Genomic DNA, 21,138 nt, shown 5'->3' with positions numbered 1-21,138 from the left:
GATAATAACTCTTTTTATTTGCAATAGAGTTTGCATGTTCAGAACAGCAGAAAGGGTTGTGGAAAACATTCTTACGCATACACGTTTTGGGCTGTTGGATCTTCACAGGTGCAGTTCCAACATATTTAAATGTCAGTCAGCCTCAGTCCAGAGATAACCTGACACCAGTAGATGGCTGATGTGCTTTTAGATACAAAATTTCTGTACACTTCTGCTGTGGAACTTATGCAGCACCTCAGTGCAAATTTTTTCCTAGGTAAAAAAAAGTTTATTTGACTTTTTTCCTGCTCTAAATATTAAAAGAAGTAGCAATTGGTGTACTCTGCTTATGCTTATATCCTATGCTTATTTCCTGCACCAAAATGACATCTTTCTTAATACAGCATATTTCAAATTGAACAATCAGGTGTGAAAATATATCAAGCTAGAGGAGTGTTCTTCATTTTCATAAAATTTGCTGGAAACAACCGCATCTTTCTGGGAAGTCACTAATAATGAACTGACATTTAGAAGTTAGGTTAGTTCTTTGAGACAATGGTCACTATTTCTGACGACTCCACATCTTAAGAGACATCATAGTACAAAACTGTATTCAAAAAAATTGAACTACAAACATTCCTGCTGCAAAATGAAGGAGTCAATCAGGAATACTTAATGAAAGGTTATAAAATCTTAATTCTGATCTGAGTTACATGATTCTGTGCTATATTTTTTTTCTGATAATACTCTGTCTTTATTTTTCTTTCTGCTGCAGCCTAGTATCTGTGAGAAATAGAGATGTTAATGGTTAATGGCTCAAACATTGCTAAGATCACTGTAAGACTTTGCCCACTACGGCAAGCTGTATAAAGAAGCCACGGCTCATGTGTGGTCACCAAACTTCCCCCCCTACCGAATAAGCTTCTGCAAATTCCTGGAAATATGGACACAAAGTTAAGCCACCCAACAGGAGCTTGAGATAAGATAAAGGTGGTTCCATTGCCCAATTATCTTGGGTCTAAGAAGTAAACAAGCTTGGGGAGAAGAATGTATCCATGAGGAAAACCAACTCAGCATCTGTGCTAAAAATCAGCTCTGTCTAGGTCCAGCACAGGGAGGCCATAGCCCACAGACTCATTTCAGAGGCCTTTCACCATGACCCACAGTGTTGTGGCAGATCCACTGTAAAATTCCCCCACCACCCAGGAGAGGTGATTGGACATTTCCACGTACACCTGAATATAAAGATAAGCATGGAACACTATGTGTTCTGCTAAAATGACATCATGAGGCACTAGAGAAGAAAAATGCTTTTTATGTGAGGTTGAGCTCTGAAGAGGAAAGCAGAGTTCCTCCTTTCCTGAGACCAAATGAGTACATTCAACTATAAGGCGAGAAGAAAATCTGCAAAACGAGGGCAGACAAAGCAAATAGCAGATTCCAGAAATAAATATCCTGTTCACAACCAAGAATAAACCTACTGCTGAGCTTCAAATGTCACTCAAAAAGAGAATCTTTTCCTTATGTCTGTATTCGCAGTTGAGCTAATATCTGCATATTAGCAGAACCAATATGAGTGGATCTGAAGAGAGCAAGAGTTGGGGTGAGAATTCATGTCCAAACTATATCAATCTCAGGGTTTGAAAGTGTGGGTTTTGTTTCAGATTTGACTGCCTCTTGCCTGCCTCCCTTGACCAAATGGTCAATATGCTGAACGCTCAATTGTAGTTGGAATAGTCCTAATTGAATGGCATCTGGAGCAGTCCTAATTGAAGATTATCTTGAAGCTTAGTTTCATCACACACCCTGCTCCACAAAGAAAAGCGCTGTGAACGTGGGTGACTATTTGAGTCACTTACAAATCATACTGGTTTGAAAAGCATTACAACAACATAAAAGGTAATTTTATGTCTAATGAAAAGATATACCCTCATAGAATAGCAAAAAATCATATTCAGGACATGATAGTTCCATATTTAAGGTACCTTTATTTTTCATTGATTCAAAAACGTTGCTTGACAAGAGCTGAAATCTAGTTCTTGATACTTTTAAGACATAACAAAAAAAAAAAAAAAAAAAAAAAAAAAAAAAAAAAAAAAAAATTAAGAGGTTTTACCTAGGCATTGGGTTTCAGTACCACTCCAGAGACCATTTGCCAAGCACTCTCTCACATGAGAACCAACTAATGTGTATCCTGTGTTACAAGTGAATATTGCAGTAGCTCCATACACTGTTAAGGTTCCAATCTTATTTCCATTTGGTGGAGATGGAAGACCACCACAGGAGATAACTAAGAAAAAAAAAAGAAATAAAACATACTGAAATATGAAAATGCTTTTCATAATTTTTTGGACTGGAAGACAATTCATGACCTCGTGTTTTCATAAAAAGTATATGTAATAGGAATAAATACAGAGTTTTATTCCATAGAAAACGCTTAAAATTATGCTTGATATAGCAACATATGTTATAAAACTATAAATTCTTCGGGATAATTGCATATTTTGACAGCAGCCAATGTATGTTTCTAGTTCTCAAACAAGGGAATTACATGAATTTCTGAGAAGGTTGTGGTTATATTCCATATATACATATCCATGCCTACTTCTCAAATACACTTTCCCTGCCTGTTTTAAATGTTGTGTCACTTTAAAGTATTAAAAATATTTTTAACATTTAGTACTCTGAATTGTTATGAACTGTTTTTTTTTCTTATTTCCTACTACTATTCATAAGCATGTAGCATATAGTCTGCTTGCTAAAACAATAGATCATCTGGTTTTGCCAAAGACTAGATTTGACCAATTATCAGAGAAATTTTCTGTAGAATCTGTAGCTGCAACCCACAGTTATTGCACACCACATGAAAAACTGTCATTCAAGAATGTATCAAACTCTAATTTAATTAAAACTATTCTGTCATTTCTTTTGTTTCTAGAAGAGTATACCAATGTATTGTAATATAAGATGCAGGCCAATGCCTTCAAGAGGTTCAACTATATTTATACATTAGTATAAATCATATGTTTACTTTCAATAGCATCTTGATCACAACTAAAGTTCCTACTTGAAATCCCAAGGCCTCACTCTTACATATTTTAAAATGTTTGCTATAGAAAACAGCATGGAATTGGTTAGAATTTGAATAAAATCAAGTACCAGCTACCGTGCAGTTAACTAACTCAGTCATAATCAGAAAATATATTATCATAGTTTATTATGTACATAATGTGCCTAGAGATGAGTAAGACTCATTTTGACTACAATCGAATCACATTAATGTAATTTGGGGATTAGCCTAACATTATAATTTCTAACTTTAATACTGAATATTAATTACACTTATGTTAAAAATATAAATCAAACTCTTTTTGCAGAGAAAGTAAACTGTAGACTCCAGAAAAATACTCTGCTGTGTTTCTGGATCTTAATGATCCAGGTCCAACGGAAATATTAATGAATATCTCTTGGAGGATAAAGTTTGCTATAATTAAATCCTAATCAGTCCTCTAGTAGAGGGCAAAACAATATACCTTTCTTATAAATTAACTAATATCTCTTCAATCAGCAACTCCCTGTGTTTCTAATACTTTTCTTTTGGTTAACTGCATCTCATATGGATCATCCCATTTTCTACTCACATAATTTTTTTGTAATTGTAGAGGGTGGGCAAGAACTATCTTTTCAAAGACTGGTTAGCAGCTGAACAGTAGCTGAACAGCTACTGAACAGCTGAACAGTAGCATTAGGCAGCATATCAAAACTACTTTTTTTTAATCTGCGTGCACAAAGAGACATAAATGCAGTTATCAGATTTTAAAAAATAATATATTGTAAAAGAAAAAATGAAGTTTTGGAGAAATTTATTAAGACTTTGGCACTGTAACCCTTGAAGTCTGTATGATTCCACTGAGATTGCCAAGGTTCCCTAAAACTTTAAACATCCAAAGTCAGGATTGATGTAATTTATGGCATTTTTGTATGAAGACACTATAAAAGCTCATATGAATGTTTCTCCAACAGTACAGTTTTAATGTTCCACCCAAGAGGTCAAAGCAATATCATCTTCTAATCTAACTCTAATCTGGAATCTTCTAAAGTAATAACATTCTCTCCTAGTACTTTCTACATACTTACTGATTTCTTGATGGTACATCATTGGCTCTTGTATGAAACATATTGTACTTTAAAACCTAAGGAGTTGGAATAAATTAATTTCAAGTTAATGAAAATGTCGCATTTTCTTACTTATTGGAATGTAAGAGAAAAATAGTTTATTAAAGCCTTCATTTATAAAAGAAAATATATGTATTAGAAAGAATAGGATATTCTGTAAACAAGAATGTTCCTTACCCTTACAAGCTGGCCTTTCATTGCCTACACTCCAGGTTCCATTAGTCCTGCACTGTATGAGTCTTTGACCCAATAAATAATATCCAGGACTGCAGCTGAGCATGACTTGAGCTCCGTACTCATTCAGCGACCCAGAAATCAGTCTCCAGACAACATGTTCTGACAGAAGAGTCTCTATGCTGGGGCAGGTCACAGCTGTGAAGAAAGGACATGTACATATTAGCATTCTGCCCCTATATTTCTTTATAGGTGAATATCCCACCTTGCTTGCAGATGATTCACAATCTAAGACTTAGAATACCATAGTCATTTTGGAAATATAAGTTCTAAGGAAAATAATTGTTAAACAGTGAGTATTACAAATTGAACTGGAGTTTGTAGTGTATTTTCCTTTAGTGGATGTAGTGGAACAATGGCATACAGTTATACTCTTTAATGAGATTTTTTCAAAGATTTCAGAGACAAAACACATCACAGACTATGGTGGATGTAAAAGGGAAAGCAAATATTGCTATGTAATGTTTGCAAAGCTTGAAGTTCTTAAAACAGGTTGCCATAAAATCTGCTATCACACAGTGAAATGCTAATTACTATAAAACCATATATTGTGGGTATACAGGAAAATTATTTCATTCCAGTTTAGAAGACTTAAAAAAAAATTATGATATTTAGGAAGATTTTTACAGTTACTTCAGTTCTGTTGTTTTTAATATTTCATATTTTGTAACAGAATGCAGTTACTGACTACAGACAAGAAGTATAATTTATGTTCTTTTTTTAGTTTCAATTTGATGCTCTGCAATTTAAGTCTACAGAATTCTTAAAATATTTATGATATTGACATGAATTCTTTCTTAATGTACCTGTGACTCTAGACTAGCATAATGAAAATATTTATGACTATTTAAAATAGTTATATTTGTTATCTTTTACCATATTATTCAGAATTTCCCTGCTATAGAAAAAGTCTGGATGAATTACTGACTGTTTATGTCACTAAGTAAGATTCACTAAGTGAATACTTTAGGAAAAAGCTACTAGCCCAGAAACAGTTGAGAAAAACTATATTTTCCAAGGAAAATCAACCAACCAACAACAAAAACAAGTAGCAGAAATTTAGTTTCTTCATATGTTGCTCAGTGGAAGACAAAAGCATTAGGAGCAAGTGTAAAAATCCCAAATGAAGAAATAAAAAGAAGAGCATGGTTCTCATTTATGCTACAATAAATTCATACCATGCCACAAGGAAAAAGACTAACAAGCTGGCAAAATAAATACATAAATAAATAATTACATATTCTGTAGATTTCACACTGTTTGAGAGGTATAAAGAGGTTCACAAGTATGAATGTGTGATGGAAGAGACTAGTTAAGGCAATCACTGAACTAAAGGGAAACTGATAGAATCAAAATACCTGTGAAAATTTAGATGTTAATGTTATAATTATACATCTACCTTTTCCAATAGTTATCTTACTCATGGCAAATTTTGGCATTCAGGAAAATCAGAACTGAACACAGCATATTTATGAAGATGTGTAAATATTTATAAGGGAGAAATAATTTGAAGAACTTCCAAATGACAGATTATATTGTTATATTGAGCTGAAGTTTTCTGAGAATATTTTCTTAGATTTTGTTTTGTATATCTTAGGAAGGATTGCCAGTGTACAATCACTTTGAAACTTAATATGTCTTCACTTTGGCCTTTAAAACAATATTTTGACTACTGAAGAATGGTATCCCAGGTTAACAGAAGACTTCCTACTTCCTAATTTAATTTATTTTGGTATTAATACTAAACTGTGTTTCATAGCTATGGAAAGATTATGAACTATCAACCAAGAAATATTTTTCCGTACTTGTTAAATAAAATATGCATATTGAAGAACTCTGCTTAACACCATAGTGAAAATAATGTAAGTCTTTCAGGAAACAAAACATATTCTTAATAGGAACTTAATGCCTATCAACTTAAACCTTTTTATCATTCCTCCTTCCAAACAATAGTTTTATTGGTTCTTTCAAATATGAAAGCAAGCTTCTTATTTAGTCCAACAGCAAAAATTTTAGAATTAACCATAGGACATATCAAAACAGGCTCAGCTATTTCAGAATATGTAAATAAGCTGCATAGATGTTACCTCTACATACTGAGGTCAGTATGCAATTTATTCTTTCTTTATCTATAGATAACTTAAATTTGCAAGCACACTTTACAAACAACTATTAGATTCTAATGCATAAATGTATGATTTCTAATTCAAGATGTTCCTCTATACAGAATATACTTCTAGGCTGTGTTGATCACCTAAATCAACTAAACCTGCTGCTTGAAAAAATTTAATTTTACAGGGACTGATTTTGATTTATCAAATTCCTCATCCTTCAAGGAACAAAAAAGTAACTATTAACAGATGCTTGATTTTGTGCACATGGTTTATGAATGAGTGCAACAACTTGCCTTTGTGGTCAGTCTCTTGGAAACTGATGGTATGGGCACTATTTAAGTTCTCATTTACATAGATGAAACTCTTAAGGAATTATCTCAATTTCTTGCAGATGTGAAGATGTTCTCTTACTTCTCCAGGCATTTTTATAATAAATTTTATTAATAACATTTATTTACATAAAATACAGGTCAGAAAACACAATTATAATTTGAAATAATGATTAAGCTTATCTATTTTAATGACATAACAATCTTCATATATTGATAATTCTGAAGAGACTCAAAACCAGGGAATTTATACTGACCTATAATTACCATAAAAAAGAATTGTTATGAAGCCCAAATAGGCAGATCTGTCAGGTCAATGTGTGGCTTTGAGGCTGGTGTAAGTGGAAAAATTTGGGGTTTGTTGACCATGAGATGATTTACTTAACACGTGGTCCACTGACACCTGATAGGATGCACTTTTCTCAGAGGGGAGAAAGAGCTCTAGCACAGGAGCTAGTGGGGCTCACTGACAATGAGTTAAAGTATTTTGGGAGGGGGAAAGGGAAAATACCAGGCTTGGCAATGATAAGGGATGGTATGGTGTGCTAAAACTTGAGGAAAAAAGCACTAATCTCTCAATCTGCTTCACAAGGTGCTGGCTACAAAGTATCAGACTTAAATGTTTCTACACACGCACCCAGCATAAGTAAAACAAAATGAGCTCGAATCTTTGCCCCAGTCCTAGTCTGATATCATTGGCATAGATTAAACACGGTGGGATGAGTCCTGTGACTGGAGTGCCCTCTTGGATGGTGACAGGCTCTTTAGGAGGGATAAGGTAGGGCAGAAAAGGCAACAGGTGGAGAGGGGGTGGCACTGATGTAATAGAAGGGTTAGAATAGATGGAATTTTCTGTTGGAAATGGCTCAGTTGAGAGTTTCGGGATAAGAATCAAGGGACAAACCAATCATGTGAATGTCATTGTGGGAGCCTACTGTAGACCTACAGCTAGGAAGATGATGCCAACAAATTATTCTTTGAGCAACTAAGGGGCACTTCCAAATCAACTGCTCTTGTCCTTATGGGGGACTTCAACTTGTCAGAAATTATCTGGGAGAACCACACAGATGGTGTGCTACAACCCAGCACAGAAGATTCCTAAAAATCTGGGAAGACGTGGAACAGATCGTAAGAGAGATGGCTCGGAAAGATGGCCTCCTTGATCTATTGCTTGTCAACAGGGAAGATCTCATAAGTGAAGTGGAGATTGTGACCGTCTTGGCCGCAGTGACAGTAAAGCTGCTGAGTTTAACATTTCTGTTGACAAGAGGAAAAGTGCCAGCAAAACCTCAACTCTGGAATGAGGAGTGCAGACTTCAATCTTCTCAGGGAACTAGCAAATAAAATCCCCATGGAAAATATTTTTGCAGGTATTGGGATCCATCTGGTCCTTTTTTAAGCTTTGCCTCCCAAAGGGCACAGGAATGTCAAAAGTCAAGCAGGTAAGGCAAAAGGCTGGCTTGGCTGAACAGGGATCTCCTCTTGGAAAATAAGACAAAAAAGGAAGGTGTATGCCCTGTGGAAGCAAGATGAGGTATCATGGAAGAATACAGAGATGCTGCTTGGCACTGTAAGGAGAAAATTCATCCAGACAAAACTCAACTGGAGTTGAAGCTGGCCAAAAATATGGTGGATAATAAAAAGAGACTTTCAAATATATTAATGGCAAAAGTCAATGTAGAAACAACATCAGCTCATTGCAAGATGAGGATGGTCTCCTCACAAACAGGGACATGGACAAGGCATAGGCGCTTAATGCATTCTTTGCATTCTCTGCTTCAACACGGATGATGCACCAAGGGGGTCCCAGCGCCCTGAACTGTAGAACCATGATTATGAGAATGACCAAGTTCCAGTCAGCCTTGAAATTGTGTAGGATCTGATGCTCCAGCTGGATCCCTACAGATAGAATTTATCCAAGAATCCTCAAAGAGCTCGGTTATGTCATTGCAAAACATCTCTTGATGATTTTTGAGCAGTCTTGGGAATCTGGAGAGGTTCCAGCTGACCGGAAGCTGGGGAACATTATCCCAGTTTTCAAGAAAGGCAAGAAGGAGGACCCTGGAAACTACAGGCCTATCAGTCTCACTTCAGTGAAAAATTTTACTCCTTCACTGCTCTAAATATCAAAAGTGAAAAATAGTCTTCATGGAAAAGCTTATTTTGGGAAGTGTTGAAAAACATCGGAAGGTTGCTCTTCCAGAGTATCTTGAATATTGTGACTCTGAGTGCGATTGTCTTTTTCAAAGAAAAAAAATATAATGTTCATGATGGAAAAATATCTCAATTACAGGAACTTGCTATTTAGTAATACTTGCTATTATTATTTTGCAGTATTTTGTATTAATAAGTAATACTTATTATTATTATTTATTATGTGCAAGGAGCATACGATACTTAATTGCCATTCTTCAGCTGGTAGTTAACAACCACAAAAATGGGGAAAGGGCATTTTGGACTTACTATTTGGTGAACCTAATGCAGTAATGTGACCTACATTTTTCAAATATAACCATTTGAATAACTTCAGTATTAGCTTAACAATATGAAAAACATTAAGGTGAAGTCATGCATTATATCTGAGATAGTAGTGTGCTTTAAATTCACAAGTATTAGTAAAATTAGAAGACAGTAGGAAACCAAGTAATCCTATACATCACAAAATCTATGAACAAAGACCCAAGAACAAAATAGGATCACTTAAGCAAGCTGATAGTGTCAGTATGCTGATACAAAGGAAATTAAGCTGTTCATGTGGGTCAATATATTCAGACAGGAAAGGCTTCAAAACCACAAAACAGATAAACAGAAGGATCATGTGATATTCAGCATCAGTCTGTCAATCCATTTAGCTATATCAAGCCAATCTGTTATCAGTCTAATGTATCTGGACTAATTAAAAATGTTAAATTTATGAACGGTTTTAGTACAGTTCATTGAATAAGTACTCCATGTTACATACTAAATGCTGACAAAATACTTCAAAAATACTTACTGACCTTAGGATTTGTTAAAGAAAATGGGTATGATGTTTTGAATGTCTTAGCAAATAAAACCCACCAGCACAATATCTACGATGAGTTGATGTGAGTCATTGTCTGTTTATCTTAGCAAATTTGGTTTTGCAATTATACTACAACTATTGTTTTATTTCAGAACTACTTATGATTCTTAGTTCTATAACTAGATAATTTCCAAACATATTAAAAATTATTTTAAAAGTTATTTTTATAAACTCATAAATTATAAAATTTATAATTGTTTTTCAATTTATTTATAGAAAAAAATATATCTGAACCATCACTGTTACAGCTTAGCACACTACACCTTCAAAAAAAAAAATCTACAGCAATACAAAGATTGCAGAAAAGTGATGCTAGCTGTCCTTAAAATATTTGATGTTAGATGAATTAGCATAAACCAATCAAGAACCTGACTTAAATTTTTGAATAAATGTATCAAAGGAATAGTGAAAAAGAGCAACGAAGTTATGCAGTTACAGGGACTATCTTAGCCAATTAAAATGTTAGAAGAATGAACCATAAACTCAGTATTCTAGGTTATGCATCCACATACTTCTATGAAAAGGAAAGCAGTAAGAGGAAAAGGCCAGAGAGACATGGATTTGAAAAGTAAACAAATCAATGGATAATGGTGACCCTTGTGAAGTTCAATACAGCCAAGTGCAAGGTCCTACCCATGGGTCAGGGAAATCTGAAACACGAGTACAAGCTGGGCACAGAATAAATTGAGAGGAGCTCTGAGGAGGAGGGCTTGGGGTGTTGGTTGATGAGAAGCTTGACATGAGCCAGCAATGTGCACTTGCAGTTCAGAAGGCCAACTGTACTCTGGGCTGCATTGAAAAAAGGGTGGCCAGTAGGTTGAGAGAGGTGATTTAACCTCCTATTCTGCTCCCGTGAGACCCCACCTGGAACACTGTGCCCAGCTCTAGGGCCCCCAACAAAAGAAAGACATGGACCTCTTGGAGTGAATACAGAGAAGACCAAAAAGATGATCAATGGGCTGGAGCACCTTGATGATGACAGGCTGAGGGAGTTGGTGTCATTCAGCCTGGAGCAAAGTAGGCTCCTGAGAGACCTTAGAGCAGCCTTCCAGTGCCTAAGGGAGCTACATGAGAGCTAGAGAGACTTTTCACAAAAGCATGTAGTAATAGGAAAAGGAGAACAGTTTCAAATTTAAAGAGAGTAAGTTTAGATTAGAAATTCTTCACTATGAGAGTGGTGAGGCACTGGAACAGTTTTCCCAGAGAGGCTGAGAATGTCCAGTTCCTGGAAGTGTTCAAAGTCAGGTTAGATGAGGCCATAAGCAACCTGGTCTAGTAGAACGTATTCCTGTTCATGGCAGGGGGGTTGGAACTATATGATTTTTAATGTTCCTTCCAACCCAAACTATTTCCTGATTCTATGTTCTATGGAAGAGCAATAGAGAAGTCTCTTCCCTTCACCATGTTCTAGAGATCTCTATGAAGAAAAACTGAAGCAAGATATTTGTCATTCAATTAAGCTTTCTTAGTAGATATCTGTTGCTTTCCATTTTCTGTAATTAAATTCAGTAGCCTGATATCCATGATCCATCTGTGTCTTGCTCTATGACCATCACGAATCATATTTTTCATGCTTAAAATCTGATGTAAATGCTTTTAATGAAGAGAAAGGCCTTTCAAACATCTGCCTCAGGCATGATATTATCAGACGTGTTTTGCAAAACAAACTGCCCTGATTTCAACCTTAATTTTAACAGATATGGGAATAAAAATGGACCTTTTTATTTACCATTTACCTTTCTGTGCTGTGTTTGCTTCCCACCAAGTTAGAGATGTTTCTGTTTCTGGAGACTAAACACGTCTCTCCTTACAGCAGCAATACTGAAAAAACCAGGTTGTTATGCAGATTGTCTAAGCTCCCTGCACTTTGCAAGTAAGAAATCTTGGGTAAAGCATGCTTGCCTCGGAATAGCAACCCATTCTGAAAATATTGATTTAAAATTGTCATCTACATCACTAGCACTTTAATTTAGCACACCTAGATTTAGAAGTAATTGGATTCTTTTTCAAACAATAATTTTTTTTAGATAAAGAAAAGAGAAGAAAAGGAAGAAAATGTTATATATTTTGTTAGTTTATTATAAATACTAAACAAAATTTTTAATGTTGAAAGTTGTGCTAAATGTTAGTAAATAAGCTTTCTATTAAAGGGTAATCATTGGCTAAATTTGAACATTTCAATTGTACAAGCTTTTTTTTTAATGTTTTTTTTTCACTGTGTTTTTTCATAGTGTTATGAATTTAGTACATATAATTCCTAGATAGTTTATCTGGCCTCTTCCCTCAAAAAAAAAAAAAACAACTGTTGACATTTTTGCTGATTAATCGTTCAAGTTATGTGCTTTGTACATTGTCAATTTTTTTTTTCTGAAAATGAAGCTCACTTCAATACACTGGAGCACTGCCTTCCCTCTGTATACGACTTGGAATTCACATCATGTCTGTGTGATCACAGCTGGTTTTGAATAATCCTCTTTGTGTACTCTGTGGAGTTGCTGTGTACAGTTTTAGGCACTGCCCTTCAAGGAAGGTGAAGATCAATTGGAGATTGTCCAGAGGACAATAATGAGAATCACTGGTCCTAAAAGTAGGAAGGAAGAGTGAGAAAGAATCACAATAAAATAGTTATCGCTACAGAAAAGGTGACTGAATGCACTGGATTCAGGAATCAAGGAGTTGACAGGGGTAAGTGAGCAGCTCCAGGAGTGGTCTTTGTGAGGAGAGGCTGCTGGGCACAGTCAGTTCCAATGGACCCAGCGCAGAACACGGCTGATCTCTGCAGCCATGATGGTAGCACCTTTGGGAAACTGTTTAGAAAAGGGCAAAACTTTGCACGGGCAGAGAAGGTGCAACAAAAAGAATGAGAAACAGCAGAGGGAACACTAACATCATATAAGAGGGACGTGTTCCAGACAAAAACACCAGAGCTGGTGTTTTGCTGCAGCCCAATGGAGAGGACCATGCCAGAGCAGATATCCATACTGCAGCCCACACTGGAGCAGATGGATATAATTTCTTGAAGAAACTGCAGCTGATGGAGGAGCCACACTACAAGAAGTTTGTCTTGAAGTTCAATAGCTCATGAAGAAGACATATGCTGGATCAGAGGAAAAGTGCAAGGAGGAAGAAGCAGAGAGAAGTCTTTAATAAGCTGACCACAACTCCCATTCCTTATCCCTTAGCACTGACTGGAGTAAGGAAAAGAACCAACAGAATGAAGGTAACCCTGGGAATAGAGGGAGGAAAGGATTGTTTTGATGTTTTGTAACATTTCTTTTCCAAAGCTTATTTCATCTTATTTTAATTGGCAATACATTAAATTAACTTTTTCCAAGCTGAGTCCTCTCTCTTTCCTTATCTTGACCCATGAGAGTATTCATCCCATTTTTTCCCATCTGGTTGAAAAGGGAAAGGGAGTGAACAGCTGTGTGAGGTATGACAGCTCACCAAGGATAACCCACTACACTGAAAAATAAGAGTTTTCAAACACATTAAGAAGAATAAAAGAAGTATAAAGTAACTTCTATTTGTCCTCTGTGGATACAAAATGAAATAAGGCCTTTACACTACAGAAAACCAGCTTGAGATTCTATAAGTACTAGGAAAAACTGCAAGGCTGAAAATAAATTACTGAAAGAGAGTATTCAGGAGGGTGTTCAAGATTAGGTTAAAAAACCATCTGTCAAGGATGCCTAGAAATTTTCTCACACTAACTTTCAAAAATATTTTCTAATAATTGTTTGCTATTAATTGATTCAAATAAATGAAAACCCTTTCACAATCATGTATAACTTCACAATTTTACTATTTCTTTTAAAATGAGTTGAATTTTACTTGTTTAAAAAATAAAAGTGCTTATCAAATTCAGAATCTGGAAGGCACATACATATGCTGTTGATTAGATCAAGATTCTAAATTAACTCTCAACATTTTTACGCATAGTATTAAATCAATTATTAACTTTGAGATTATGTCCTAATCGGTATTTCAAGTCACGTTGAAGTCAGGCTCAGTTAATTATTGCTTTGATGCAGGACAGAGAGAAGAAATGGCTGCCCAATACAAATGAGAGGCTAAGCCATATAGTAGATAAGCCTGCACTACCTTGGCTTGTTCCTGACAGGAGGCAGAAATGAAGACTGAAGAAATTCTATCCAGCTTAATTATCTACACAAATCTTTTAAGAAATAATTTTTGCTTTTATTACTCTAGAAGCTATATTAAAAAAAAAAACAAATTATAATTGCTGATTGTAACTCATCATGGTGAAGGGCATATTATTCATAATAAGAAAATATTCAGGAAATTTAAATATCTAAGGATTTAAACTCAGATGTTTTGAATAAGATAAAACAAAGAATTTTTAATTAAACAAATTTGTAGGCCTCTTCTACTTTACTACATGCTAAATGATGATTCATTCCTAATGGCCATTTCAGGGCATATGTATATGTAAAACCTAAATATCAGCAGTGAAGAATTTCCTGAGAAAATTGTGGGGAAATATTCTTTAGAAATACCTGCTCACTTACATTTGCAAACAGGTGGCCTCCCTTTGTTGCTCCATAATCCATCTTCTTGACACACTGCTGTTGCTTGCTGACTAGATTCCAGCTTGAAGCCCTCATTACATTCATATATCAATCTACTGCCCAAAGTGAATTCATTGCCTATAACTGAACCATTCCCAGGGGACTCAGGAATGCCACAAGATACAGCTGAAAAGAAAGAAAATAAAAATATGAAGAATTGGAATTTTATTATATATATATTTTTTTAAAATATTGTCCCACCACTGAAATAAGAAACATAGATTAGTTATTTTGACATATCTCATATATAACAGTTGAAATTAATTTTGCATTGAATTTGCAACATTCTGATAAATATAACAGTATTTAAAACATTGATAAAAACTTGTAAGTGCATCTAATATAGACAAACATTTTATAAACAATTATTGAGTTCAATATAATCACTGCAGAGAAAAAATTTTCAACACAGGCTAAGGACAATGGTTTATTGGCTGGAGAAAAAAAAATCAGAAGTGTCTAAAGAGATTTAGTCCAGGAAGCAATGAACTTAAAAACTCTTAAATGCTTTCTAGTAGTCTGCTCCATTCTTTCAGGTTTTCTTTCAATCCTGCATTACTTCATCATAGTTTGTTCATATATTTCATGTTTGTTTGTTCTATGCATTTAGAACTATATTGCTAAAGAATTCAATTTAACATTTTTTTGTCTGATGAGAAAACAATCAAATATATGTCTAGACAGGGAAGTGCTCACTTAAGGACATGATTCAGAAATCTTAAAACTTATTTACATATTTGATTAATTTATTTCAGAATTTTAAATATTATCTGTATCTAGGCTTATCAGTTTTCTACATCATGAAGGAAATTATTTACTGAATTATTTTCATTTTTTTCCTCCTTCTGCATTTAACTCCAAATGAATAGTTTTTCTTTCAAGATCACAAAGTTTAATTTGCTGTCAACTTAGTGAAGTTTGAGTAGCACCTAGGGTGTTTTTTTAGGCTTATATATTAATTATTAATAGCCAGCGTTCCTTTAACAGTATCACATAATATACAATTTTTGGGCAGAGTATAATTATAAAAATATCTATTTCAGTCACTTTTAAAACCTTCAGAAAGGTCTCCAAATCAAGATTGCCTTCTGTCATCTGACTTCTCAGTTTCCTTGCTTTTGACAATATATATTTTTTTAAATTTCTTTTAATGCTACATTTATTTTAAAGTAGTTATTAATGTACAGATATTAACTGTAGGTCCTTCAATAAGTTACTAAAGCTGGTAAAAACTTTATGTTTGCCCCACAGTTCTTCTAAAGGTAAGGTTGTATTATCTTCTGTGAAAGAATGTTACTTTCTGCAAAATGGCAACTTGGAGCGGGCTACCTATCAAATTATTACAATGAATCTATTTCATGAGTTCATATAAACCAATATGTGTGTGTGTACAGAATCACAAACTACTTTTGAGTTTGGCGTCCAGTTTACTGCTCTGTAGTAAATACACTGAAAGAATTGAAGCTTTAATTTTTAAATATTTACGAATAAAAAGTAAAGTTTTACAAACAAAAGTATTTTTTCCTTACATGCAGCTAATGGTAAAAAGTAATTCAATATTTCAATATTTTAAAATAAAAATAAATAAATTTCAAAAGAAGAAATCAGTGTTTGTCTGAAATCTGTTTTAGTGGTGAAGATTAGTACTTTTTGAAAAAAAGAATTAGTTTTTATCACTATATACCCAATTCAATGTAAATTATTAATTTCAGAACACATCATTATGGTGCCATAAACACAACTTTGAAATTTGTTTTCAGTGTTTCCAAATTGTCACATCTGATGAATTTAAATTAAATACAACACAGTACTTTGAAAATTATTACATTGGGGAGATATAACCATGATGAAATAACAAATGATTACTTCATTTCTGCTGTTCCTTTCATCTGGAATTTGTCATATTGCTAGCAGAAGTAGAGCTATAGGAATGTTCCAAAATAAGCTGCCTCCTTTGTAACACAACTTCTTGGCACTTTTTGTATCCTAACCGGAATTGTTAGGATTATCCTCTTATCAAAACTGATTATTTCTCCATCAGTGGGCAGGGGCTGAGCCTCCTGCCAGTGGAAGGAGTAGTACTGGGACAGAGAAGGTAGAGAGGAGCGATAAGGAAGGAGTTTTGGAAGTCCACTTTTGACTGCTCTGAATCATGTAAAATAAAATAGAGAAGTGGAAGGATAAAAGCAAGTTCTGCAGCTTCTGGAGCAGGTTTTTATATTAGAAGTCATTTTCCACTAGGTGACCACAGCAGGAGTGGTAGTTTTTCAGGTCTCTGGTGTACTCAACAGTCAGCATAAGTGTATCTAGTTAAATGCTCTATATTCCCTAAAGATCAGCTGAATACTTTACCTACAACTAGAACCAACTCTGATCTTGTGTCAGGCAAGCAATACTTGCAAAAGGTTTGTCTGCATGCTGAACTGATGGAAAATTAAACTCACACTCTACTGTAGTACATCATAAAAATGCCAGTGCATTTCAAGTCATGGTTACTGTGAAATATTTCTTGCAATGTCTTGCACTATGCCTCCACTTGTCCTAACATGCCTTACAGTTCTCTTCTGACTTGTGACAACATGTCTGAATGCTTTTGGTTAAGATTTAACTTCTTGTCAACATTTTCAGGTCTCCTTTCTCATATCAAAGCAGTAATCTCTCAGTTAAGGGCACACACATTTAATTGAATAAAACCAAAAAATCAAAACTGTAAGTCTACCAACCCATCCCATGTATGTGCCCATCTGTATATAGAGGCAAACCTCATTTTATTTCCCTCTAAATACTCTAAACATGAAATAACTTCAAATACCTTAGTAAAGCAAGAAGCTTTTATTATGCCATTTGAAAACAAAACAAACAAACAAAAAAAAAAACCAACAAACCAACTCAGGTCTGTTTAGTTCATGGTAGAAGCTAATAATTCTGTCAGCATTTGTTCTTCACCTTTAGCAATAACCTTTTTAGAGACACACTGAAATGTTCAAGACTGAGTAGCTCTTATGTGCAAGTTATTTGAAGGAATAAAAGATGTACAATGCCTGCTCACACACAGGTGGGCCTCTCAGTTATGTCAGGGGTCTGATGCAATGTCCAGTATGCTAAAGCACCTCAAAATCTATGCTTACCTGTCACACTTCAGCACTTTCATCCTCAGAGTGAACCTCAGCCCTTACTGTGTTCCTTCTTTCCTTAGTTGTTTCTAAATCTTGCACTGCTAAATTGCCAGGCTTTTCTCACTGCTGCTTTAGCTACTTATCATAAAAGCAGTTTGGGCATCCGGGCACTGCTCCAATTAGAGTCTTATCTGTTTATTTTTTGTATGCTTGTCTCCCAGAGCCTGGGATTGGAATGTTGCTACAAATTTATCAAGGCTGCTAAAGGCTTTTAGAGCAGCAGTGTTAAAACAAAGTGTATCTGCAAGGAGAGTTTCACTAAATAGCAAGTATTTTAAAATTTAAAGTAAAGTAAGCTGAACCAAACTGACTAAAATGGCATATTTTGTTTGGACAGTGGAAACAATGACACTACTGTGCCACAACCAAGCATTTTGAAGCTCTCAGCTTCATGATTGTTAAAGAATTAAGAATTGTGTGAGAAAATCTTCTGGCTTGAGGAATTGTCAGCATGTTTCTTAGGTCAATGATGAGATGAGACTGACAGGTTCCAGCTGGAAGATGTGCATTCAGAGTGTTAAAAATTAATTAATTAAATTAATTAATTAATTAATTGTATCTGTTATCTTGCACAGCAGAAAAATATACTTCTTCCAATGCAATGGGAAAAGCCTTTTATCTAGAAACTGAGATGTTTTAATTGCTCTTTTATGTTCTACATCATACTTGCATTTATTTCTTATTAAAACCGGTAAATTTAAGGTGTATGGCAATACTTTAAAGTACCTATACACCTGTATTCCAGTAAGATACTTATATATTATTTATCTTCAAAGCATGCAATTTCATTGCATATAGAAATGCAGCTGGGGAGTGCATTACAGGAAGACATTGAGTTTATTTTCATATGCTGGAAAATCCCTAAAGTTAATCCACAAGCATTCATCATTCAGTGACCTGTTTCTGGCATTGAACATAGTCCTGGAAAAGGCAGTTAAATACCCAAAAATTGTAGTTAGAAACAGAGAAGTCCCTAAAAGTAGGACTCAAAACAAAAACATGCTCAGTGGCTTATATGTATCATATCCAATTGGAAACATTAGAGAGAGCACTGACAATTCTCAGACTTGGATACATACAAAAATAAAAAAGGAAGTGAAAATGGGGTTGGGAGTATAAAAAAAACCTGTTATGAGTGATCATCTAACCTATTCTCCTATCACAAGTCAAAATTATACTTGACCAATCTTGATCTAATTTGTTTTTGAAAGATCTCCAATGATGAAACTTTCACACTCTCCACAGACAATCTATTCCAGTATTTCACTGTCTCCTCTGAGAAGAAAAAAAAAAAAGAAAAAAAAAGAAAAAGAAAAAGAAAAACCTAACTTAGGATCTTGTTAATGTAAGGTTAGCTGTAATTCCTCTGTCAAGAAAGAACACAGATTAATTATTTCATTCATTCTGGAACTAATTTTAGCTTATTAAAAGATGGATTTTAAAACTACCTGGTTTCTCCTTAAATTTCTGGGATTTTTTTAGTCTAGAGTAATACACTTACTGTTTTATATTGTGAAATATGGTCACTCATTTATAAGAGATAGCTGGAATTTGGTATTTTTAATTTGCTACTTATCTCACATTTTTAAGACTGTATGCTAAAAGGGACATTTTTTCATAGTAACATTTACCAAAAAGGTAAAAGGCCCAAGCTTAATTCCATATCCCAAACCACAAAACACCTAATTTTATGAGGAAGTAGTTTGGTGGCCTCAGAGTCATAGGTCTTGTGCAAACTGTAAATGGGTGTTTTCAAACCCACTCTCCCAGGGCAAACATGGAATGCAGTCATGGTCCTGGAATAAGCTTTGTTCAGTACAGCAAAATGTACAAAGATCTCTAGCTCCACAGCGTACATCCATACACTTCAAGAACAGAGGTAAGCACAATGACAGTGCCTGGAGTCAGTGTTTTAAGCAGGAACTGTTGGCATCACCTAAGCTTGCATCATGCTTCTGTCATAAACAGAGCCTTTCCAAGTACTTACAATTCAGGTAAGAACTTCCTTAAAGTAAGTACCTCCAGTTTGCTTTTATAAACCTACTAGGAGGTAACTTCAATGGTGAAGAGCAGCCATGGGTTTTTCAAGGCTCTTTAAAATTATTTTTAGCTCTTTTAAGAATGAGTGGGAGAAATCAGGAAGAACAAAGTCAGAAGCTGAGTCCTGTATAGGAGGAACAGGTGAGATAAAGAGGGGCATTTGCTCATGCCTGCCAGAGACTCTGTTGCACTCTCACTTGTTCCATGTCTCAGCCTCCAGACTCTGGCAACCGAGCACTGCTGAGCCATATTGACCCTGACAACTTGCTTTCAGTTTTTCTTCCAACTGCTTTTCCTGCCAAGCTTTTCTTATATTTTCTCTTGTCTTCTCTTCATCCCCAGCCTCAGTCTTCTCTTCCTACTCTCCCCCAGCATGGCAATCCATACATGAGCTAATCAGTGGCTGACAAATGTTGTTGCCAGTATCACTACTGGGGCCTTACTATTTCCTCTCAGGAGCCACTTACAGTTATTATATAAGAATTATTATTTTCTCTTCATATCTCTTTTGAATGTAGCATGACTCATGATTCTCTTTTCACTTCACAAATGAAATAAAAGCAATAACAGTAAGTTATAATTTCCTAGATAGGAGTCAAGTTTTTTATACAGCATTCAAGACATTATTACAACATTTGCATTTGACAAGACGAATTGAAAAATATCTTCTGACCCTATCAGATCAACTCATATTAGATGTTTTCATATTCAAATTAGATGTTGTTGTAATAGATACGCAAAAAATAATTACCCTTTTTGATAATATGATCAAACTTGATTTCAAAAATTAATTTTTACAAATTCAAGTTATTAATTACAAATGTAACCCTGCAGGACTGGTTTTACAGAAATTTCTGAACTAATCAAAGGCATTTTGATTTAGAAAGATCCTATAATGAAATTCATGAGCTGTAGCAAATGTGTAATTTTAATTAATTTTCAAAGAGAATGCATTTTGATAACAGGTACTAAATAAATTTTGAAATATGCTCTCCATTTCAGAGTTCTTTGAAAAACATATGCCTCATTCGGACATCTAAGTTGGAATAATTGTGCCAGAGTTGTAAATTTATATATTAAAATGAGGAATCTTACATTTATGAGAAATTTATAGTAAAGATTAAACTATCTATCTTGCAAATATTGTTTTCTTCCATTGTTTACAAAAATCTACATACCCACAGCCATATATATTGATGAAATTATAAATACAGCTTAAAATTCAACAAAAAAAGTATTTGTGAAGATGCTAGATTGCTAAAATTTCAAAGCTCCTCCTTGCACATAGTGAAAAAAAAAGGGCAGACACAGTGTCTGAAGTATTTTACTATTTTCTTGAATCCTCTTAAGTTCTGTTCAGAATGTATTACTTTATGAGGCTCTTTGACCCTTGGTTATCCACTATCAAGTCCTGGGATGTTATACGAAGTCCTG

At 34.7% G+C, this 21,138-nt stretch overlaps 1 protein-coding gene across 1 annotated transcript in view; it reads right to left on the bottom strand.

Annotated features, from left to right (window-relative positions):
* Nucleotides 1–21,138, bottom strand: part of CSMD1 (CUB and Sushi multiple domains 1) — a 1,093,428-nt gene that overhangs the window by 56,964 nt on the left and 1,015,326 nt on the right. Inside the window, exons 50-52 of the mRNA XM_053974810.1 lie at nucleotides 14,429–14,614; nucleotides 4,333–4,527; nucleotides 2,096–2,269 (exon numbers count right to left, since the gene is read on the bottom strand). Of these exons, the coding sequence (XP_053830785.1) occupies nucleotides 2,096–2,269; nucleotides 4,333–4,527; nucleotides 14,429–14,614 (555 nt within the window). The remainder of the gene's footprint in view (nucleotides 1–2,095; nucleotides 2,270–4,332; nucleotides 4,528–14,428; nucleotides 14,615–21,138) is intronic.

Source organism: Vidua macroura, chromosome 3, assembly GCF_024509145.1.
Source record: "Vidua macroura isolate BioBank_ID:100142 chromosome 3, ASM2450914v1, whole genome shotgun sequence".
In the NCBI taxonomy this organism is placed as follows: domain Eukaryota; kingdom Metazoa; phylum Chordata; class Aves; order Passeriformes; family Viduidae; genus Vidua; species Vidua macroura.
This window is presented reverse-complemented; position numbering and strand designations above follow the sequence as displayed.